We start from the raw sequence: 23691 nt of genomic DNA, 5'->3' as shown, positions 1-23691 counted from the left end.
ACTAAGTGTACAATCTATTATGATATAGCGCATAAACTATTGTTGGAACGGTATAATGTATCAAAAAAGATCAAATATTTTGATTCTTCCCAAGACCTTAATTAATAAATTGGTAAATTAATTATTTGGCAATCATTTACGACTAATGAGCAAAGCAGGGCATGTTAACGGCTATGAATGATTAAAAGTACTAAACTGTGCTTAATATTGGCAAAACAAAATTTAATACGTTACAAGTATCATTACGTATTAGTTATGGCTATATACATATAGCATTTAACACCTAAATAAACCAAATCAATTATCGAGGCAATTTTTTATTATAATTACATTCGTCTGATAGAACAATGCCATCATTTCTCTTGTTGTTAAATTACCATTTAATGTGTTCAGCCCTAGTAAAGATATTTAAGCTGCTTATATCCCTTAATGAATCTGCGATTTTATCGTTACGAATTTCGTAATTTGAGTGAATTCTATGTATAAGATAAACATCGACAAAATAAAAATTATTTCTGTAATAGTTAATTTATGACATTCGTAATGCTTATTTCCAACGTAAACTTCCAAAACTTGGTTAATTCTATTAATATAAGAGAAGAAATAGATCTGTTTAAAGTGTTCGTTGCTTTGATTTTTGCAAGTAACGTTAGTTAGTAACGTGCGTGAACATTTGAGTAAAACTCAGCATATGAAAGAATATATGAAAAATATATGAAAAATAGCTAAGAAAACATCGGTAACCATAAAAGAAAAGAAAAGGAAAGAAAAATTTTTATAACATAATCTTCTATTGCGTCTATCATAATGCCAAGAATTTCAAACTATGGTACATACCGTAACATTATAATTATACAATGATTCTGCGTTGAACTATATTCTACAATATATATGTATGTATGTACATGCTTACATATGTAGGTATGTATATATCGGCGAGGTACAATATGCAGCGAGTCTGATTTATCTAGAATATCTTTGATTCGATAAGAATTATTTTAAGTCTATTTTAATATTAGTTAGAGACATTTCCGCGGTTTTTATCATTTGTGTAATACTAAAATATCATAAACAGCAATGTTCTTTCGTTTTTTAAATTCGAAATACTAAGTAATCTTTGAAATGTTTCCACATTTGATTTTCATTTGAAACTTATATTATTCGATATAAAATTGTGATTCAAGTTTTCATGACAATCTTCTTCGCAATAGTATCTATTTGTTTCAATTAAAATACATACATAAGTACATGAATCGAAACACTGGACTCCGTATAGATATCCATACGAAGAAAAGTTTAAAATATATATGTATACATACATATTTGATCGATCTATAATAATTATTCATTTTTCGGAAATATGGAATTATATATGTAATATCAATAGATAGAATTCGAGTTTCAAGATATTCAAAGATATTGAAAAGTCACAGGAGAACGACAATGATGTTTATATATATATATATACATACATACATCGAATTATTACATATTCCATATACCTGCATATACCAAGTTACGAATTATCTTTTTATTAAGTTACAGTTATAACTACGTACCGAGACAGAGGAAAAAAAAAAGGAAAGGAAGGTAGGGTATAACATGATTACGTGAAATGTAATGTTTCATATCAATTATTTGATATAATTTGAAGAAGAATGTACCGAATGTTTCCTTATCCTTTTCGTCTTCTTTTTCAAGAAAAAGGAGTTATTAATTTCGGTATATGTGTAAAATTCATATAGGCAAATATTCGGCTTGATGAAAACACAAGTACATACATATGTATATGTATAACTGAGAGATCGTAGTAATAGGAAGCAGTTCTAAAACCAACTTCACGAATAAAATTACATTTAAAGGGAATCGAAGCATACGTGAAACCAGTGAAATGAAAGCCATATGCGATTACTACATATACGTATTTCCAACTGTAAGCAGACTCTGTGAAAATCGAAATCTCTTCTTATGATAATCGACGTATTTCGTGTGTTCATTAAACTTGACTGTATTGCATTTTTGAAAGAAATGTGTTCATTATATAATAAATCTCTTTCTACGTGTATACAGTCGTTCGACGAGAAAGGGTACAAGCGGGTACTTAAAATGAATTTGAAAAAAAAGAAACGTTCGAGACTCTTGTAGTTCAAACGGTACAAAACTTTGAATTATTTGATTGTTCGTCTAGCGATCTAAAATATTGTAATATATTTATCTGAGTAGATTTAGAATGAAATCTTCATCGCGCTTACTTGTGTAAGTGAAGCATTATAAATTGATATAAGTTGTATTAGAACATTGTGTGTCAGTAGGCTATCGTTTGATTATAATAAATCAGTACTTTACATAATCTATTCGTTATTAACTATTCAGTCTGCACTGAATTTAATTAATCTTTAATTAATATATCCATTTATTTGTTCACTCATATGTATGTGTAGGTATTTCCTTAGAATATGTCAATGAAAAATTTCCAAGAAATTTCGATAAAAATTTTTAATACAGTTTCGTGTAGAACGTTACATAACTTAATACGAAATTTCCGCAATTGATGTAACGTTCTTTTCCTTTTTAAATTTCTTATAGTTGCGTAAATATTTATATAAAGGCTTTACAAATTTGAGCATGATCAAACATGTGGTGAAGAGCAAACATAGTCAAAGATATTCGTGCACGGTCTACTCGAAAATAATGCAACTGTACGCGAGTACACCGTACCAAAAAATGACATACACGCGCGCGCGCGCACACGCGCATAAATGTATATTTAATTACATATAATAATTTGATAGCTAAATACGATATCAAGAGTCGCACATATCAATCATATTTTTCCAAAAACTATTTGTTATTGCAGTATATTTTTAATTAATAATGTTTTTCATCGTGTGACCCCTGAATAAAAATGAGTAGCTAAATAAATGACCAAGGCATACATACACACGAAACAACCGTGCGTACGTGCACAGCATACCTAACCTTACATTTCTATGTCGAGGTACTTATGTATAATATTTGAAATGCACGAGCCATTTGAAATGTATGCACTAAGTATATACGTATTTAACGATTGATACAGTAAATAATTGTGCACGTTTGGTGCATCTTTTACCATAAAAAGTAAAAGGATTGCATCTTACTTGCTGCATACGAACGAAAATATTATGTATGTAGTGTATACATGTTTATTTTTGAAGACAATCTAGTCTTTTTATTCAGAAAATGTCTTCACGGATATTTTACAAATGGAAATAAAAGACACAATGGTATTATACTTATAACTGATAATTGAGAAAGAAGATTACAATTTGAATAAAAGTTAGGGAACAGCAAAATATATTAAAACTAAAGAAAACTAAAACTAAAGAATTGTAATCGAACGAAATGATAGATTGATGCGCAAATCGACTAATTTAATTAAACGCCATCTCGTGATACGTAGAGGTATCATTTAAAATCAGTAGTTTTCCAGGTCTGTTTCGGCATTCGCTTAAAACGTAATCAACGTACATCAAGAATTGTGACGGGTTACGATTCATCACGATAGTCAGAAATAGGCAAGAGGAGCAAAGAGGACACGTAAAAGATGGCGGAAGCCGTTGTAGACGGGGCAATGTCCCGATTTTTTTGTCACAAATGCAGTATCGAAATTGAACGTTTATTACCTGTAAGTATATTTGTCCTTCTTTTCATATTAATAACTATACTGTTAAACATGACATTATGTGTAAAACCTCAAATTTTTTGTTCCGAGTTGTCCTTTGGTATCACGCGTAAAAGTTCTTTTCCTTCTACCTTCTTTTTTGTTTAATATAAAAAATCGCACTAAACTATCGTCTTTTCAAGTACAATTAATCGCACAAATTACTATTGTCTCATTATCTTCTACATTTTTACTTTCACCATTATGTATCTATATTAAAATCAGTCAACGCTTGAGTATTATAAAAGATAATGTTATTTTAATGTAAAACTCAATTAGATCGAAGAATATTTATTTAAAATGCTCCTATATATAAATCATCTCTCTCGTACTTATTTTCTAGATACTTTTTTTAATATGTATACTTAATATTGATCATTGATTTCTTTAGGTAATATATTACTTTATTATTAAACATTGTACAATAAATTACATTAATTGTAACTAATATCTAATCTAAACGAATAAACACAAAAGTTATCGATACTTTATCTATTGATCTTTAAGTATTAAGTCTGTAGGTGTATTTTTGACAGATACGCGAGAAGAAACATAGAAAGATTTAAGTTATTTCCTGTATATTATATTTATTCAAATTAATCTACGAAACAGATTGGAATCGTGTTGTAATGACACGAATGATCGTTGTCGATTATAACTTGATATAATGTTTAATCTATTTTCTAGGATTACACGTGTCCAAGATGTTCGAGTGGTTTCATAGAGGAATTAGAAAGCGATAGCAGTGACAGTGGATCTGGAATGCATATTACTAATGACGCGGATGATGTAAATATTATTTCTCAGTTCATAATAGTAAATAACGTTATAGATGCATTATAGATGAAATGACCATTGCTTTTAAATCTTAATATTTTAATTTTGTAACTTCATTATATTTTGATGTATTTCATTATTGTTTTGATCAAATATTTATTATGTAGCTTTGGGAACGTTACGCAGATGTTCCTTTAAGAGGGGAATATGAGACAGAAATCTCCAATCAGTTTGAAACACCATTTAGTTCTACACCTGTTAGAAATAACGTTCCCGCTGGTAGGAGACGAACTCATTGGTCACGTAATGCTCAAGATACACGTCGTTCTAATAGGTATATCGCTTCTAATTTTTTGAAAGCTCACAGTGTTTACACGTTAAAATTTCTAATTAAATAATTAGTGCCATGTATGTATTTTTATGGTAATGATATATTTGATTATTTTAATATAACGTAAGTGTAAAGTATATTAAAGACAAAAGTTATTTATATAAAAATGAAAATTAATAAACATAATTAATTTATTACCAACTTCTGCGGTACGTATGGATATGATTGGTTATTTTTATGTTGAACAGCAGTCGTGGACGACAAGAAGTAATGCCTGTGTCTGTAGAGAATTTCATACAAGATTTTATACTTAATCTCTCAGAAGGAGTAGCACAAGCTGCACAACTACCTGTGTATGTATAATATTAATCTTTATTATACATTTATTCTTATTTATCTAATGTATACAAGCATGTATGCATATAATTGCTCAAGTTCAGAAGATTTTCAAGGCAAATCAAATCTTTTAACTTGTATAATATAAAAAAGGGAACCACACGCTTTATGTAAAATTATCTTGAGAGAGAGAGAGAGAGAGAGAGAGATTTGCATGTTATTTATATAGAATATTATCCTGAGTGAATTCAAAAGCAATTTTCCAATTTTAGTTCATCTGCATGTAAAATATTTTTATTTGGCATATAAAACAGGATATCATGGTATTTATTAAGAAAAAGATAAGTATAAGCGTTTTAATAAGAATTTCAATGAAATTAGAATCAAATTTTAGTTAATAGTTTATTTTTAAGTATTATATAGAATATATAATTGTGTATGTAACTTTCACTTTTCTTTATATTTATATATAATATTTTTTAAATAGCATATAAATAGATTAAGCTGATTTATGTGTATATATGCGTACGCTGCGCGTATATGAGCATATGTTCGTTCATTTTACATGTTTATAATGGATTAAAATTTGAACAATTTCACACAAATAATCACATGCTATGTAGTACTCATTGTTAGAAAGGATGGAAATAACTGAATAAAAATAGAAGTAACTTGAGAATATGTTACGTGGAAAAGATATTAATAAGCGGTATTAATGGAAATATATAAAAAATGACAATGAAATTTCGAAAAAATTATTATAACGGCTTATATCCTTTATTATAACGACTTTTATTTTCTGTCGAACATTGATTGAATAAATCTATCTATTGAATAAATCTAAATATGATATATATATAAAATATATACTATATCTTGTGTGTGCGTGCGTGCGTGCGTGCGTGCGTGCGTGCGTGCGTGCGTGCGTGTGTTTGTGTGTGTGTGTGTTAATACAAAATACGTTAAATTTATTAATATAAAATATGTTAAATTTATTACGTGAATTCAGGATCATGGATCATAAATTGAAAAATCATTTTTATTTAATTTGTATTGTGCCTTACATTGTTTCCTTGCATTATACCATATGAGTAAACATTAGATATGTATAAATAAACATAGATAGAAGCACTTAAAAGCTTGTTCACCCAGGATAAAAGTCATTATTGCTTTGTTTGATATTTAGTATTACTAAAATAAAGCACAATAATGTAGATTCAATATTAGACTGTTCTTGGGAAATCCTGGAGATTATGTCTGGGGTCAAGATGGCTTAGACGCGATTGTAACGCAATTATTGAATCAAATTGATGGAACTGGACCACCTCCCCTACCGAGAAAACAAATCGATGAAATACCAACTATAACTGTGAGTCAATGTCATGTGGGTGAGTAAAACGTGTACATATGTATATTGTAACTGTAACTCATAATTTAAAAAATTAATCTAAACATTGATAATAAATTATATTTTATAAATTATACATACAGATAGTAAACTTCAATGTTCCGTTTGTTGGGAAGACTTCAAACTTTCTGAACCAGTTAAGCAACTTCCTTGTTTACATCTATATCATACACCGTGCATTGTACCATGGTTAGAATTGGTAAGTTGGAAAAAAATTCGAAGAGTTCAATTTTATTTCGAGGTGGTACAAATGTCTTTTCGTGATGTTTTTCTTTCTTTTCTTTTTTTGCATTTAGCATGGTACCTGCCCTATTTGTAGACAGCACTTGGGAAGTCAAAATTCAGCAGAAGTACATCAGGATACCGTAGGACGTAGCTTAGTTGCTCTCTTTAGGTATGTTATTAATATTTTACCTATATAAAGCTTAAATTTTTTACTTAGACACAGTGATAACATAAACATAACGTAACACTTGATATTTTTAAATATATGTAATACATGGAAGTTATACATTTTAAGAATTTGAATATTCACATTATGTAGAAAGTATAAAAGTCTCATAGTTATATCTATTTACTTCTAGGGCAACCAACGAATCAAATAATACTAGAACATCATCACCTTCATCCTCGAGTGGTAATAACTCCAGTAGTAACTCATCGAGTGAGATTTGAGATTGATTATCCTGTCTTAATATTTTCTCTACCCAGCAGGACACGCAAATATACACACACGACATGCGTCTATTTTTCACTTTTTTCAAATTTGTTTCCTGGCACTGTTCACTCGAGCGATGCTCATATATATCAATATTGTATCTCGACACTAATATAAATTTCAAGCTTTATACTTCAATCAACAGTGTAATGTGAATCAAGAAAAAATAACGCAATATAAAATTACAACTTGCATGTGTTGCTTTGCATGAATTATAACGAGATATGAACATTAAGGGTCAAACAAAGACGTGCGTATTTATAGTTGAGATAATCATTGTTGCTATATATATGTATATATTTATTTACGCGCGCGCCTGCATATACACAATTTCATAGTTTGCAAAAATAAGTAAGAAATTTAAGAAGAATGTGTATGTTTCTTTATAAAAGTTTGAATTTGGATGTTTAATAAATTTAAGGTGATTACAACAATGTTTGCAAAATGAGAAATGAAGAAAAAACACTGTAACATAATCTAAGCATAGGAAGTGTGTTATATATAAAAATAATGGAAGAAACGTTAGTGGTTTTAATTGTGTACAGTTTAATTGAAAATTTATGCATCAATTTTCTTTCTGGCACACTCTTCTTTTTTTTTTTCTTTTTCATTCATATGATCTTGATTTTTTTATGCCGTTTAATTGTAACATACATGTACGAGTGTTTCTTTGAGTTTTAAGAATTGTCAAAAAGTTAGCCACTAATATTCTTATTTACATTCTTTTCTTGAAACTAAGTGTTTGCACCAGTATTGTACTACAAATTGTTATCGATATATTTCATTTTATTTTGATCGTTAACAAATATCCTATACAATTTGTGCTGGTGCATGAAATACACGCAAGAATTGGTTATGAAACAAAATTACAGAGACCTTACAATGGAAGTTGTGAGGAATGGAAAAGTAGAATGGATCATGATATTTGTGTACTTGTTTGAAGTTGTACTTTCTTTCTCAAATACGGTTATATACTATCCTATATAATTTATGTTACTCTTCTCATCATAAAATCGAGCATAAATATATTACATTAACTATTAGCGCAATAAACGAATTGTTTATTTATCATTGAATTGACACGGGTTTGGTACAGATGCAAATTTGATCGTTCGTAATTCGCAGCTGATAATCAGCTGAAATAAGTATCATAGATATATGAATAAAGTAGAGAATGTGAATAGCATTTAGATACGGATATGTATCATGTTAAACTTTATAGATTTCAATATAGTATACAATACAGGTAATAATTATCTGCAATATCAATATACATATAAACACTTCTTCAATTTGCCATATTACGTCATATACGTGTAATAAATTATAGTGTTGCTGTTCTTATAGATCAATGAAATTTGATTTGTTTGCACAGTATATATAATAAAATATAAAGAGTTCATTAATTCTTTATGTTGTCTGTTTTTAAATATGATAAGTGGAAAATTGATGAAACATTGTAATTGGGAAAAAAGATAATGTATTCAATTTACATAAATAAATATTATCTAATTGCAAAAGATTGTAAACAAACTTGAAAATAAATAAATGGTTTTTGTTGAAAAAAATCTAACTGTTACAGATATTTAACAGATAACATAAAATATATATATATATATATATATATATATATATAGAATACAATATTCTATATATATATATATATATATATATATATAGAATACAATATTCTATATATATATATATATATATATATATATAGAATACAATATTCTATATATATATATATATATATATATATATAGAATACAATATTCTATATATATATATATATATATATATATATAGAATACAATATTCTATATATATATATATATATATATATATATAGAATACAATATTCTATATATATATATATATATATATATATATAGAATACAATATTCTATATATATATATATATATATATATATATAGAATACAATATTCTATATATATATATATATATATATATATATAGAATACAATATTCTATATATATATATATATATATATATATATAGAATACAATATTCTATATATATATATATATATATATATATATAGAATACAATATTCTATATATATATATATATATATATATATATAGAATACAAGTATAATGGCGATAATAGTAGTATCAGCAAATAGTATTAATAGGACTATCTTATTTGAGAAATATTCTGCATGCAATTAAATGTATATATAGGAGTTCTATAGATATTCTTAGTAAGCACTATTCAAAATTGAGAATTCTATTAGATTATTATTAAAATACTGAACAATTTTCATCTATATTCCTTATTTTTATACGAACGATCCTAAATATTAGAAGATCTATTGTCTATATTATTAATAAAGTTATGCCAATTCATATATGTATAGGTCAATCAGTATGTGATTCACATACGCGCATGCGTGTATGCGATATACATACGATGCGCTATGCATAGATGAGTATAGTATCTTTGTGATAATAAAGTAATTCTTATAAAGTGCTGTAAAATAATGAAGTGATCATTATAAATATAACAATAAAAACAGAAAGAATGAACAAGTTGATATCTTAAAAGTTATTAAATCAGGATACGGTTACACAAGTTGTACAGTAAGAAAATAGGCGCAAAAAGAAATAGATAGATTTAGATGCAAAGTGTATTCAAACTAATATAGCAGATCGCTTCGCATAGAAGAAAGGGGGAAAACTCATGTTGATTTAAAGTCATATGAATTGTTTAAATTTTGAGTAGAATATGTTAGTAACATAAATAATGTTACAAATATAAGATTATCTTCCGTTTCTAACGTAAAATCAACCTTAAAACTTTCATCCTTACAAACTTAAATGAAATATGGAACATAACCAAGAGAATAGGGTTTGATCTATTTCTATAAAGAAAAAAATAGAAGGCACTTTTATGTTGTTCAGTTTACACGTACGTGTACATCAAGTGAAATGAATAATCTGATACATGTTCGTAATATTCGCAAGGGATGGCTGAAAAGGAGGCAAAGATTGAATACGTGACAGAACCTTGCCCTATTAAACCTCGTAAAATAGGTCCACAGAATATAGTATTACGCCTGAAACGTCGGGAAACATTTGGTTGTTCTTATCCAGGAACACACGTACACTGTGCTAGACAATTTTATCAAAATGTATTTCCAAATTTCACTGTTATGAATGTGGAGAAACCTCCGTGTTTCCTTAGGAAATTTAGTCCTGATGGTCGTTATTTAATAGCATTTAGCGCAGACCAAACTTCTATAGAGGTTTATGAATATCGTGGTGCATCTGCGGCTGCTGATTTATTAGCAAATTGTGAAGGCGAATATATTGGTCATAAGAACGACGAATGTAGTTTCCAAATTAGAAGGAACATTTTTAGTCGATTTTTTAAGGTGTATTGTATTAATTTTAATCTTTTAATATCATAGCTTCATTTATGAATGATCAATTTTTATTAACTAAAATAAATAACAAGATTTATTACAATATTTATAGGCTAAATGGATTGTTAATGTGGTTCAAAGTAATGAACAGTTGAACAGAGAATGCAGTTTATTTACAGACGATGGCCGGTATGTAATTGTTGGTTCAGCTGCACATATTCCAGATGAATTGAGACCACATTTTTATCAGGTAAAGATGTTATCATATGGCTATTAGTTCTGCAATTATTAAGGATTGATAATATTAAATTTTATTCTTTAAGATTTATTCTAACAATGAAGCGCTGACTCCAAATCCTAGATCACCTCTTGAAGATTATAGCTTACACCTTGTCGATTTACACGGAGGGAAATTGTGTGATACTAGACATTTTAAAGTAGATAAAATATATTTGTCTCATAATCAGGGCAAGCATAATCTTAATTAAATATTGCTCATGAATAACGTGTCTATTTCATTTATTCAAATCAATCAACAAACATTTTTATTTATGTAGGTCTCTATCTTTATAAAGATATATTGGCAGTACTGTCTGTACAACATCAAACCATTCATATATTTCAAATCCTTGATGGAATGTTTATCAATGTTAGAACAATAGGAAGGTACCACTTCTATAAAAAGACATTTTTTGTTTTAAATTTATTTTAGTAACTATTGTTGCATTATCAATAACTGACTTTGGTTGGAAACAGGTTTTGTTTAGAGGATGATGCGTATTTGGTCAGAAGTGCATGTCCAGGAGTGAACTGTCGTCCGTTTAGAGATGTCACAATAAACTGTCTTAAACATAAATTATTAGTTTATTTGTACAAAAGGGCGGCATATATTAGCGATACAACAAAGGATCCATATGAGTTGAGACGTTTTTATCAATATTTTGACCAAGTATTGTATAAAATTTGAATACGTTTATTATAAAAATCTTAAGCATAATGGTGCTCTGAATATATGTTATCATAATAATTTAATGTTTCAGTTAAACGCATTGCGAATGTGGAAAATGCAGTTATTAGATACAAATCATGTTCTTGTGAGATTCGCAAGTGAAGAAGTGGCGACGCTTCAGGCAAACGAACCTAATGTACAACCTGCACTTCTGGTAGTTTATGATATGGTCACTGCTAAAATATTAGCTGCATATGATAACACATCCACACAATTATTAACACAATTTGAAAACTTCAGTGATTTCTTCAGGAATGCTAGAATGAGTGGTGATTGTCAGTATATGTGTTCTCCATCTAACAATATATATGCAAGGTATAATATTCACGAGAGTACAGTGTAATATACAGGATATCCCAGTATTGTGAAACAAGATTAAATGTGTGTGTGTGTGTGTATACACATAGATTTTTCATCATTTTCGAAATATGGAAATATTTTATTTCGGACGCCAATGTTCAATTCTTGTTGTTCGAACGCCCAAAGAACTGAACATTCCCTTTCGCATACACATATACTTTAGTCATATAATTTAGGGACACTCAACGTAATTATCAATCAAATATAGTAATGTTTCAAAGTACGATTCAAGGTGTTTCACATAATGTGACAACTCTCGGCAATTGGCGTCACTCATGTGAGTTAACACCAGAACACTAGCGCTTTGATGCTTAAAGCAACAAATGGTGTGCCATCATTTTGATACGTGAAAAGTGAAATTTTTATAATTTTTATTTCATTACAATGTAAGAATTGTTAATAATTTGGCGAGATTTTTCTGATTTCAATTAAACTGACCAAAGTCGAACTTCACTTTCAGGATTAGAACTACCAGAATTTTTGAATGAGGAAAATTTGAGGATTCGCTGTGCTAAAAATTATAAAAATATAAACCTATCTGCGCATATATGCAAAAACAGAAGAAATAGTTTGTTTAATTTGCACAGGATAAAAAAATCAGTTGCAATCAAATTATAGATGACACGCTATACAACTCGACGTTTCAATCTTCACTTGGTTATTTTTTTGGGAAACGCTATTGTACTTTCAAATGTTCAAATAACTATCTTCTCATCTATTCCTATTTAACTATCAATAATTCTTTAAATAATTCGATTTATGACTTATTTATGGTTTTATATTATATATATTATATTATATTAGTTAGAAAAAATGTCGCTGGATCATTAACACTTTCTATGTTGTGAGAAAAAAAAGGGAGTTATATAAATTTCATTTTTTACAGATAGTATCGTTTTCATTCTTATTGCCTGTCCTTTTGGACGTCGCATCCAGCGTGACCAAGTTCGAGCAATTACTGATAAGGAAATGCGCCAGTGGTGTGCAAAAATACCACACAGTTTTCAAAAATATTTAAAAAATAGTATTAATCCATAATTTTATTACAGATTGTTACAACAGAGATTTAAACAAACAATAATAAGTGCCAGATACGGTGGTGTTACAGAAGCTACGAAAAGATTACTTGCTCAATTGCCTATATGCGCTCAATCCTACTCTAGTTCTCCGTACCTTGACTTATCCCTATTTTGTTACGATGACAAATGGGTATCTATGATGGAGCGTCCCAAAGCTTGTGGCGAACACCCTATACGGTATAGTTTCCATTTGACTTTTGATATTTCTGGGAATTACTTGCTAAATCTATGAAATGTATAAATTTCATATGAAAAATTGCCAAGGGTTATTAAAATTACTTCCACGTATATATATGTTAAAATTGTTCTTTTTGTAATGATAATTGATACTTAAACGCAATTATTTAATGCTATTAATGCTGTTACATTATTTTTAAAGGTTTTACGCTCGTGATTCTGGTCTTTTAAAATTTCGAATGTATGCGGGAATGTTAGGTCGTACAACACCTACAGCTGCGAGACGACTAGTTGCATTTACCTTCCATCCAACAGATCCATTTGCTATTTCTGTTCAACGAACAAACGCAGAATACATCGTCAGTTTTCATGTTAGGCACGTTTAACTTTTCATCGAAGTATTTCAACGTATTACATTTTTCCGATGAATACGATCTCATTGTACAGTTTCAATAATAATCTTATCTTTTCCGAACTGAAGAATTATTAAAAAAAAGTTGATGTATATGTAAATAATTTTATTACGAAAGTACGATTAATTGGATTTTGTACTTCGTTGATACTTCCCTTACTCTTCATTAACAGTAGAGCTTCGTATAATCTTGGATATAACATTCTATGTTCTATAATCCTCAGTATAATAAATATACGTTATATAACTTTCACGAGTTACGCATACATTATATGAAACTGTTGTCAGCCATTCTTCTATTAATGAAGCAATTTCAAATGATCAAGGTATTAAGCCATTTGGAAATATGTAATTTAGTGTTACAATATTTTATTATATACCGACTGATATTAAATTTAAATGTCGAAATCTTTTTGTTACACGAATTTTAAAAATTTGAAAGTACCATACATGTAATAAAAGTATGTACATTATAACGAATAAGTTAAAGTCTTTATTATGTGCCTAAGTATTTAATTGCACCGTGATATTTTCCTCTCTGTTATAATCTAATATAAGAGGTAAAACTTTATATTCTTCAAAATTTAATATTTTTAGAAATTGTTATACCGTTTAGAATGCAATCAACTATTCAATGCGTATTTGAATTAATAGGGTCAAATATATTTTATATTTTCATGGATATAATTTCACATTCAAATTTGAAGTCTTTTTATTCGAATAAAATTACCTACAAAATTGTGCGTGTACACTTCAGCCGACTACACATGTAACTGCATACTTGAGCGTTATTATACACGCACAAATTTATTATACAAGCATACTTGAATAGTACCAGTGTACATGCTTGAATTATGTCATCGAAAGACGAGGTGAAGGCTGATTATGACGTATAAACAAAACAGTTTCACCTGTTATCATGCCGAAGGCCGCAGACCAAAAGTAATTATATTACAAACGAATTTTAACACTGTCCTGCCGAAACACAACCAGCCGCTATATGGTTAAATACAGCAGCTTTCGGTTCGTTTTTATGGCTTTATATCTACGTCATGGGGTATAAAAAATGTAATTATGCCCTATTATCGAGTTCGATTAGTATTAACAAAATATGTTGGTCTGCGGAGTATTGGATCTCGTCCCGCTACCATGATCCTCTGGCAAACTATAAACAAATTGACTTTTTACATCCAGCTAGTTACATCATTATCGAGTACAAGGTCGTAATAAAGCTCATATTAAAATTTATAATGCCCACTTTACTTTGGTAAATTTACTTAATGCATATGTATATCTGATACGATCGAATTGCAGTGGTACGCGTTCTTCAATTCGCTAAATCTGATATGGTAAAAACGTTCTTTTTATATCCTAAAGATACCATACCCAAGTATCCTTTCTTTTTTCTCTATTATTATCACATTCACAATTACACATATTACCATATAAATTCTTTAAATAAATATTTTCGTATAGACAATTTTAATATCTGATGTTGTTTGATATAATCTGACGTATCTAAGGTAAAATAAATAGGAAGTAGAGTAGAGCAATTAATGGGAAATATACAGCGCCATCTATTCTGTACGCTATACTATGATGCTGTACCGATTCTAAAGGGGGACGTATTGAAATGCTTGAAGAAGACATACGAAGCCATGCTGGATTTTGTATAAAGTGAAGTGCTTGATAGTTACACTTGATGTCTTTTATATGCATATTTGTAATCGAATAAATAGAATTTTGGATTTTCGCGTATATATGGTTCAATACATAAAGAAGAGAAAGATGTGGTAAAGGAAGAATCGATTTTCGATAATTTATGATCTTTCTATGCGAAGACGGCCAGTTTATATTACTTTGACCCCAAACACGTAACTTAAAACTCTGTAGGTAATTTCTGTAAAGTTGGTACTCGTTTTGTAATTATGATATATGTAATTAATACATGGTGCATTTGTATTGATGCATTGTATATATTGTAATTGAAAATTATATTCTGAGGGTTATTTGCACGTACGTATTATATTGTATTGTATTATTATATATGGTATGTGCGTCGATCGGAACACAAGTTACATATACATATACATATACCATATTCTAAGATGACGGAAAAATATATAAAGATCTAATTTCAACAAATTTTGAGCTTAAACTTTAGAAATTAACTGGAATTTAAAAGAATTACTATGCAAAATATTGTACGAATAGAACATTATTACTTTTAAAATGAACAGTATATAGCATTTCAAAATTTATATTGCATCTTAAATATCTAACTTTTTGTTTTGTTGCAGTGTCATAGAATGGAGATTATCTGTATTTTGGGAGAAAATCGCGCTTGGACAAATCATTCGTAATGGTTAAAACGTGTCACGAAATAATTTAAATATCGATTTAATATTGATATTTCCTAGTAGTTATTACTATTTGTCTACACATATGTAGAAATAGAAATTTATAACCATATGGGGTTGTGAATGAAAGAACTTTTCTCTATATATATTTACATGCTAATCTTTATGTTTAAAACATATCGAATGTAATTACGTTTGATGATTGTACGGCTGTTGCAAATATGAATATTGATAAGACTACAGAGAATTACGAGATGGATCAGAAATGCTTTATAGCATGGAGCCCTCTAGAAAAGAACGATTTCTCATTTAAACATAGATACATAACATGTAGTAGATCAGTTCCACATAAAAGCAAACGTCTTGCTAAGTACAGGCTGAGTCGATCCTTGAATTTTGATGCGAGTGCCTGTAATTCCAATTCAGAAAACAGTTCTTTCGAGGAAGACAAACATTTATCTAGATCTGCTAAGATAATGAGAGCTTTAAATTTCAATAGTAGTCCTACCTATTATGGAAAAACAAAAATCAAAAAGTCATTAAATTTTAATTTAACTCCTAGTCCAAAAAGTTTTAGGCACGCGAAGAAAGGTATACGAAAATCTTTGAGCCTGAACTTTAGCTCTCCTCTGTCTGTTCCTAATAAATTTTTGAATCTCAATGACAATCCTAGCGACTCGGCAAATAGTACTTTATTATTTTCATCCTCTGATTCAATCGACGAAAACCAAAATGAGACACCATTGCAACAAAGTACAAAGGAGCATGAAATGCTGCATTACTCTACACCTAATGCGAAGTATACTAGAAAATCGTCATGTCATTCAGCAAGTTTTACACCATTACTACGTAGTCGATTGAAGGAGACCATCGACAACATTGTTTATGTTGCCGCGACACCCAATTCGCAGTCATTAAAACGTGTCAAAGGCAGAACAAAATATACAAATAATATTACCATGAATACTTCGAGGAACCTTCTTCATGAATTTCACGATAAAGATGACAATAGATCGTGCACACCAAAAAATCTAATTTGTATAATTCCAGAAAGTATGAGTGCTATTAAAAGAAGTCACAAGAAGGTAAGGAAAGAGAACTCGAGAATATCTTTCTCTTAGTTAATAGCTTTTGTCTCTTAAGAATTAAAAATAAATAGTTATATTGTTTATGCATTAACTCGAAGTTATCACTAATTTGTACATTGTAATATTATACGCAGGAAAGATCGTCAAGGCGCAGCGATGGCTATACAACACAATTTACAGATAGTTTTGTAAAAAACGAGAGCGTACTTCAAGATAGATTTAGTCGATATAGTAAACAGATTGATCCATTTCAAGATTCTAGATCGGATATAGAGCAATGTGCTAATAGAAGTTCTAACGAATTGGTATTAAGCCACTCCGAAGATGATATGTCAGATACAGGTTCACTTTTTGACTACACAGAAGAACAGAAGCATATTTTCGAGGAATCTAAAAAAGTATCTGAGTGGAAGTCGAATTATACTAGTGTTATACCCAAAATAGATAAATTTGATGCTAAAGTAAAATTGGAGGAGAGTGCGGATAGTTTTTCGAGAGCTGACGTTTCTGATCGTAGCAATATGGATGCAAGTAATTTATGTAACGAAAATATCGATTTGGCTGGTAGATCGGTAACCCCGGAGCCAGTGAAAGAAACTGTGTCAGAATCGCAGAAGTCCGTTACTCCTGAGAATCGTATCAACATTTTACAAACAATCAGTAAAGATTCCATAAAAAAGTCTCATAAAAAAATTAAAGATAATAATAAAAGGAGATTGTTCAGTCCAAAAGTTTTACAAGATAAACTCGATGCTACGGAAAAAGAAGAGAATGCAAAATGTTTGGGAAACTTTGAACAGTATGAAAGTACAGAAGAAAATAAAATATCCGTAGAGGTGAATAATCCTGATGTATCAAGAGACGAGCGATCATCTACTCCTGACAAGGTGAGTTCTAGCAGACTTTTATTGTCGCAATTTAGTTCTGTCAAAAAGTCCCATAAAAAGGACAAGCATAACAAAATATTATGTGGATTTTTAAAACGACAAGAATACTTCAATAAAGATATGGATTTAGTAACAAATAACAAATACGAGCAACGAACATTTAATGATGAAATATCCGAATGTAAAAACAGCATTGAAGATTTTCCTTCGGATTTAGATGTTGTTAGAAATATCGAGGATTCTACATCTTTAGTGGCATCTGCCAGCTTAAGTTCTTCTCTGGATAAATTATCTCCGAGCAAAAGGAAGAAGCCACAGAATATATCGCTGGATCATGAGAAAAATGTGTCATATGATTTTGAACTACAAGAATTGGATACATCGAAAGAAGAATTTAAAATTTTCACGCCTCTTAAAAGGAAAAGATCATTATTTGCATTTACAGTTGCTAAGGAATATACGCATTTTTACGATTTAGCATCTGAAAAAAATGAGCGTTCGGATGACACTGTGGGGAGCATTAGCTTTTCACGGTGTTTAACACCTGTACTAAATTTTCCGAATAGTTGCGTAAAGTTAGAAAAAGATGATATAATAACAAAGTCCGATGACAATGCTGACAATGAAAATGTAGAGGAGGTATACGATTCGAATTGCGATTCGAACGATGTAACGGGCAGATTGACTCCAAGAAATATGTCGACTACAGAATTGTATCCTAATCTGGATTCCATTAAAAAATCTCACAAAAAGAATAAACGTGGAAACAGCTCGCGAAAAATGTTCAATGCAATGAAAAATAATCATTCCATAGATGAGAAACATGAGACATCGTTAGAAAGTGTTGGGAATGAAATGTATAATCCATTAGAATTTTCAAATGATTGCGTTATCGCTGATGATGTGATAAATAAGCCGATGTACGACAAATCGGTCAATAACGTGGAAAATTTGATGAACCATACGACTGATGATAATCAGAATTGTCCAAGTACCAGCGCGGAAAATATATCAACGACCGTGACACCACCGAATTATTTAAAGACGAAAGCTTATATGAAGTTGTTACAGGAAACTTCTATCAAACGATCACATAAAAAGAATCGAAATAAAAGGAAACAAGAATTGGTAGTCGATACGAACGAGTTATCGGACGATGGATCAATATTTGGCGATGAAGAAAAGTCATGTTTCATCGAAGATAGATCCGCGCATGATTAATAATAATCGAGTTGATGAAACGATTCTATACGATACGTTTTTAAATGTAGCCTACTGGTAAGTGCAGCTGTAACGATTCATGCTTACGATCATTACATAACGTGTACGTTGAAACCAGCTTATAAACATTTTGTACAAGAAGCGTTTGAGAACCTTGCAGAATTATTTTTGTAACTAGAAAGTGTACATTTAACTAAATCTTAAAACTTCGTTCGGTTCAATTCAATCACTATCTGTAATATGATCTTTGTTTTTCGTTCTATAAAATTTCTAGTGTGTAACATCATAGGACCTATCATCTATATAGGTATATGTAATTAGTTTACTATTGGATATACATTTATTAGAAGCGCTCGTGTTATATCGTGGAATCGAACGCGTGCACTGTGTATCAGAAAAGTGTCAACCTATGATAATACTATACAGCCGTGTTACACGTTTCTATATTATTATGTGAATTGAAATTGAATTATTTATATTGATTCTATGACCCTTTGTTTTCGAAATTTTACTTGCTTTTATATGATTACCTATTCTAATATATCCTTTATTATTACATATATGTATTTCTCGGATATGTTGTTAATAATGATATATGTATATGTAAAGTAATACAGTATAGAAATAAGTAGGATCTCCTTCTTATCCTTGTTAGTTGTTTCTCTAATATCTGCAACATTAGTCTCGTACAAATTTCGTTTATTTTCGTTAAATCATTTGTTCGATTCATCGTTTCGGATAAATATAATATAGGATAAATATAATATAGTATCTTGTAAAACGTCACATTTTATATTGACAATGCACGATATCAGTAATTGTTACAATATTTGCTTATGTTAAGGGTGCAAGACGATTTATTAATTAAGCTAAGTACGACAGTTGTTATAACGACATCTCGAAATTGACATTAACGCTAGTATATATATTTCTTTCCTTTTCTCTGTTCCTTTTCTTTATTGAATTTGTCATTTTTATTTTTTCTGTCCTCGTTCGTGCTTTCCTTCCTTTCCCATTTTAACAATCTTACTAATTTTAAATACATCTTATTAACTGGTACTACTAGGTAATAGTAAGGAAAATAAAATAAAACTGATAAAATAATAATAAATAGTAAAATAACGAGGGGTAAACTTGAAAGATATTCATCTTTGTGGCAATATGCGCGTGCATTATGATACTGTGTATAGTACATATATGATGGTGATACAACGTAGAAATGAACATTGTGCAATTGTGCATTAAGTTCGAGTTTCTCGCTTGTATTCTCCCCTATAATGTCTTCCTTTTCGAATGTGTACACGCGACGTGAGAACGAGATTAAGATAGTATTATCTACACTCAACGTAAATCTTCGAGTATAAATTAATATACGTGATTTGTACATGATAAAAGAACTGTAAAGGACGATGTTTAGCCTACTTAAGTACGAATCTCATTTGCGTATGCACGAATTTGACCGTAAGATTTCTTCCAATTAGTATCAGCCGTTTTAATGAAAAAGCAACCGATATCGTACAAAGTTTATGGAACTTGAAGCTTATTCCTTGAATTCTATTTCTATGAGATTTGAAATAAATATCGATAAACGCCTGCATATAGCGTATAATTTCGAACCTTTGAACGTTATGTACGCGCGAGTAATGTAACTGACTTTTGGATTAGAAATAATAAACGACTGAATTGTTTACTGTTCGGACATCTTTGCGACGATAATCGTAAGTTATACCTATTTTCCATTAAATTTTAATGACAATTTATATAAATACGTAAGTTATGTTTATCTGCGCTTGGCATCTCAATGTTGAGTTATTTGATCATAAGGTGACTTCGATGTAATGTCTTGGGTCAAGATTTTTTATAATCTCGCATTTCAAATGAATTGTTTGAATACCACGTTGAAACTGAATGCAAAATAAATAAAGTAAGGAGTAATAACAATAAAATCTATAGTAAGTAATATCAGTATTTTCTTTCTTTTTTCACCTCACAAAATCGATTAGCAATCGCTGTTGCAAGATTAATTTGCTTCTAGTTGAAATCTTAATCTGCCTGCTGAGAAACCTTTAAGAAAAGTTTTAAAAGTTTCACCTTCGTTTACAGTTTACATCTATCTTGCAACATCATTCGTCATTTTTCCCATTGTATTATTATCGCAATTTTCTTATTGTTCTAAGATGAAAATTCGTTGCATCATTAACGTTGATGATATTTTCATGCGACACAATTGTGTTAGAAATCTCAACTAAGTTAAACTTAACCGCTTAAAAAGATTTACGCGATACTTTCAATCAGGCCATTTTTTTGAAGCATGGTATATAGTAACATTGTTATATTATTGATATGATTTACAACTTGTCAACCATCTATAGTTAATAAATTAAAGCATTTAAAATAAAAATTTTTATGTTTATTTATCTGTATTTGATGTTGCATTATTTTTCTATCGTACTTTATACTATTTAACGTGTCTCGTTGATTTCTTTTTCTCCTATTTTTTTATATTTTTATTCTCCTTTCTGGATGACAAATAATATTTCGTTAATACGCAGAGCAACGATGAAAATAATTTCTTTCACGATTTCTCAAATAAATGATAACCCGTACTTATAGCTAGTTGAATATATTTATGATTATGATTTCTAAAAATTATAATGTTACGGAGGCTGTGAATCGGACGTGCTACTTGAGAATGCACGAAATCTCGAGAGCCCGTCTCTCGATCTCGACCTCGATCTCGATCTCAATTCAATGCTAACGCATACGCTGCTGCAACGGGCGTAGAATTATAGGCAGAATTCGCTGTAGAGGTATCGGCAGTGTTTTCCGAATATCTCGAAGATTAGGGTCGATCATAGGGTCGAAATATATTCGAAAATCATCGAAATCGTCGAGGGAGTGATCTTTCGGCGACGATCGTTCGCTCAATTTTCCGATCAATGTGTCGAATACGAATCGATAACGAAGGAAGAATCGATGGAGAAATCATTGGATAATCACTGATAACGAAAAGAATCGCACTGTAATTTGTAAATGAGTTATGTACTGACAAAGAGACGCACGTCCGTACCACTTAACTAACAATAAGAGTTAGGCTCGCGCGCGAGTGCCAGTCGGATGTTCCTTATACATTATATGCACTTATACCCGGTGACATAGGTTAGCCGAAGGTGATGATTTTTGCCGATGTGACGAGAAGTGATCTTTTCATTATAACAGAATCATACTTAATAATTTAAAGATTTGTATGGTAAGTCGACGCCTCCAACAATTTATTACAATAATTATTTTTACAATTTTTGTATTTTTTCATTTAGAAGCGTGTTAGCGTCACTTTAAATATTAAATGCCGGTTTATGAGAAAAATTTTATACTGGTCAACTAGAATGATCACCCCCATTCTAAAGGGGAACGAACTGACGTATATATAATATTTCAATTTGTAATAATTACAGATTATCCGGTAGGGTTTCGTCTATTTGAACCAGTGGTGCGACGACTACTTACGTCCTTGCTGCTTATGATCTTTTGTTCATATAATATTTAGAGTAGTTCGCGTTCAGATAAACGAGTTCGAGAAGTTGAACGACCAGAAGTTTACTTAATCGAGTACGAAAGCGATTAAAAAACGAGTACGAAGCAGTAAAGCTTTGTTCGATCAAACGGACTATGCACGACAATTACGATCGTCGTACGATTATAAATCGTAGAGCGCGTAGGAAACACTCCGATTTTTTACGAGGTCGGTATTTCAAAACGTGAGGGGACACCGAATATCTATTTCGCATAATGTATCAGCTTTATCCTGTATGTTTAGTCAATGATTTTATTCGCAAAGATAAATTTGACGAGTTATAGTTGAAATTTAATGAGCATAGTAATTCCGATTTTTACTAATTGTTAACAAACGATATACACAAATTAAATAATGTCGGAGAAGATTTATTGAATCTATATATCTATATCTATATATATATATATATATATATATTGATATATATATATATCGAACATTCTTGAAATCAATAGTTAAAGAAAACATCGATGAGTGACATAATGGACAAGTTCACGCTGAAATCGCATCTAAAGTGTGAAATTGAGGTTATCTATGTGGTGACTTTTAATGCCAACTGAGCAATACACGATTTACTGTTCTAATATTTGAAAAGTTGATGTTTACATAAGTTGTAACGTTAAGATTTGTTTCTTAAATGTAAAATAGATAATAAGAAAAGTAAAACTATGGACGAACAGAATATTAAAAGAAGGGGTTATTACTCGGAGATCGTGACGGGTAGGTGTGATTAACGATTAATCGATGAAAATATTTGAAAAATTCAGTGAAAATAATCAGGCGGTGCGTACAGGAACCGTGGAACATGCTGTGAAACCGGAAGTGGTGCTTTTGGCGACTGCGCCAAGAAGAACGAAA

The 23691-nt window shown here is 30.1% G+C and overlaps 3 protein-coding genes across 9 annotated transcripts; all 3 read left to right on the top strand.

The window, feature by feature from the left end:
* The first annotated feature begins 3195 nt into the window (after positions 1 to 3195).
* LOC100744375 (E3 ubiquitin-protein ligase RNF126-A) lies at positions 3196 to 8134 on the top strand. 4 transcript variants are annotated; one of them, XM_003491538.4, is made up of 8 exons: positions 3196 to 3667; positions 4391 to 4492; positions 4648 to 4814; positions 5060 to 5164; positions 6363 to 6535; positions 6639 to 6754; positions 6852 to 6949; positions 7140 to 8134. In XM_003491538.4, the coding sequence occupies exons 1-8, from the start codon at positions 3587 to 3589 to the stop codon at positions 7228 to 7230; spliced, it is 933 nt and encodes a 310-aa protein (XP_003491586.1). In that variant the 5' UTR covers positions 3196 to 3586; the 3' UTR covers positions 7231 to 8134. The 4 variants fall into 4 exon arrangements, with proteins under 4 accessions (XP_003491586.1, XP_012244173.1, XP_024225241.1 ...); XM_012388750.3 differs by having other exon boundaries at positions 3198 to 3667; positions 5063 to 5164; XM_024369473.2 differs by having other exon boundaries at positions 3198 to 3667; positions 6375 to 6535.
* A 2133-nt stretch (positions 8135 to 10267) lies between these two features.
* LOC100744259 (DET1 homolog) lies at positions 10268 to 14183 on the top strand. Its single transcript, XM_003491537.4, has 8 exons — positions 10268 to 10675; positions 10779 to 10916; positions 10990 to 11134; positions 11224 to 11332; positions 11423 to 11615; positions 11707 to 11990; positions 13085 to 13291; positions 13494 to 14183. Exons 1-8 carry the CDS (start codon positions 10268 to 10270, stop codon positions 13675 to 13677), a joined length of 1668 nt encoding a protein of 555 aa, XP_003491585.1. The 3' UTR covers positions 13678 to 14183.
* A 501-nt stretch (positions 14184 to 14684) lies between these two features.
* Positions 14685 to 21221, top strand: LOC100747220. Of its 4 annotated transcripts, XM_033322196.1 has the most exons (4): positions 14685 to 15596; positions 16004 to 17148; positions 17286 to 18969; positions 19006 to 21221. In XM_033322196.1, the coding sequence occupies exons 2-4, from the start codon at positions 16285 to 16287 to the stop codon at positions 19257 to 19259; spliced, it is 2802 nt and encodes a 933-aa protein (XP_033178087.1). In that variant the 5' UTR covers positions 14685 to 15596; positions 16004 to 16284; the 3' UTR covers positions 19260 to 21221. The 4 variants fall into 4 exon arrangements, with proteins under 4 accessions (XP_033178087.1, XP_012244161.1, XP_003491610.2 ...); XM_012388738.3 differs by having other exon boundaries at positions 14685 to 15592; positions 17286 to 21221; XM_003491562.4 differs by having other exon boundaries at positions 17286 to 21221.
* Positions 21222 to 23691: the final 2470 nt, after the last annotated feature.

This window comes from Bombus impatiens, unplaced genomic scaffold (genome assembly GCF_000188095.3).
Source record: "Bombus impatiens unplaced genomic scaffold, BIMP_2.2 scf_0581, whole genome shotgun sequence".
NCBI lineage: Eukaryota > Metazoa > Arthropoda > Insecta > Hymenoptera > Apidae > Bombus > Bombus impatiens.
Note: the sequence above shows the minus strand (reverse complement) of the source record. Positions and strands in the feature narration are given on the sequence as shown.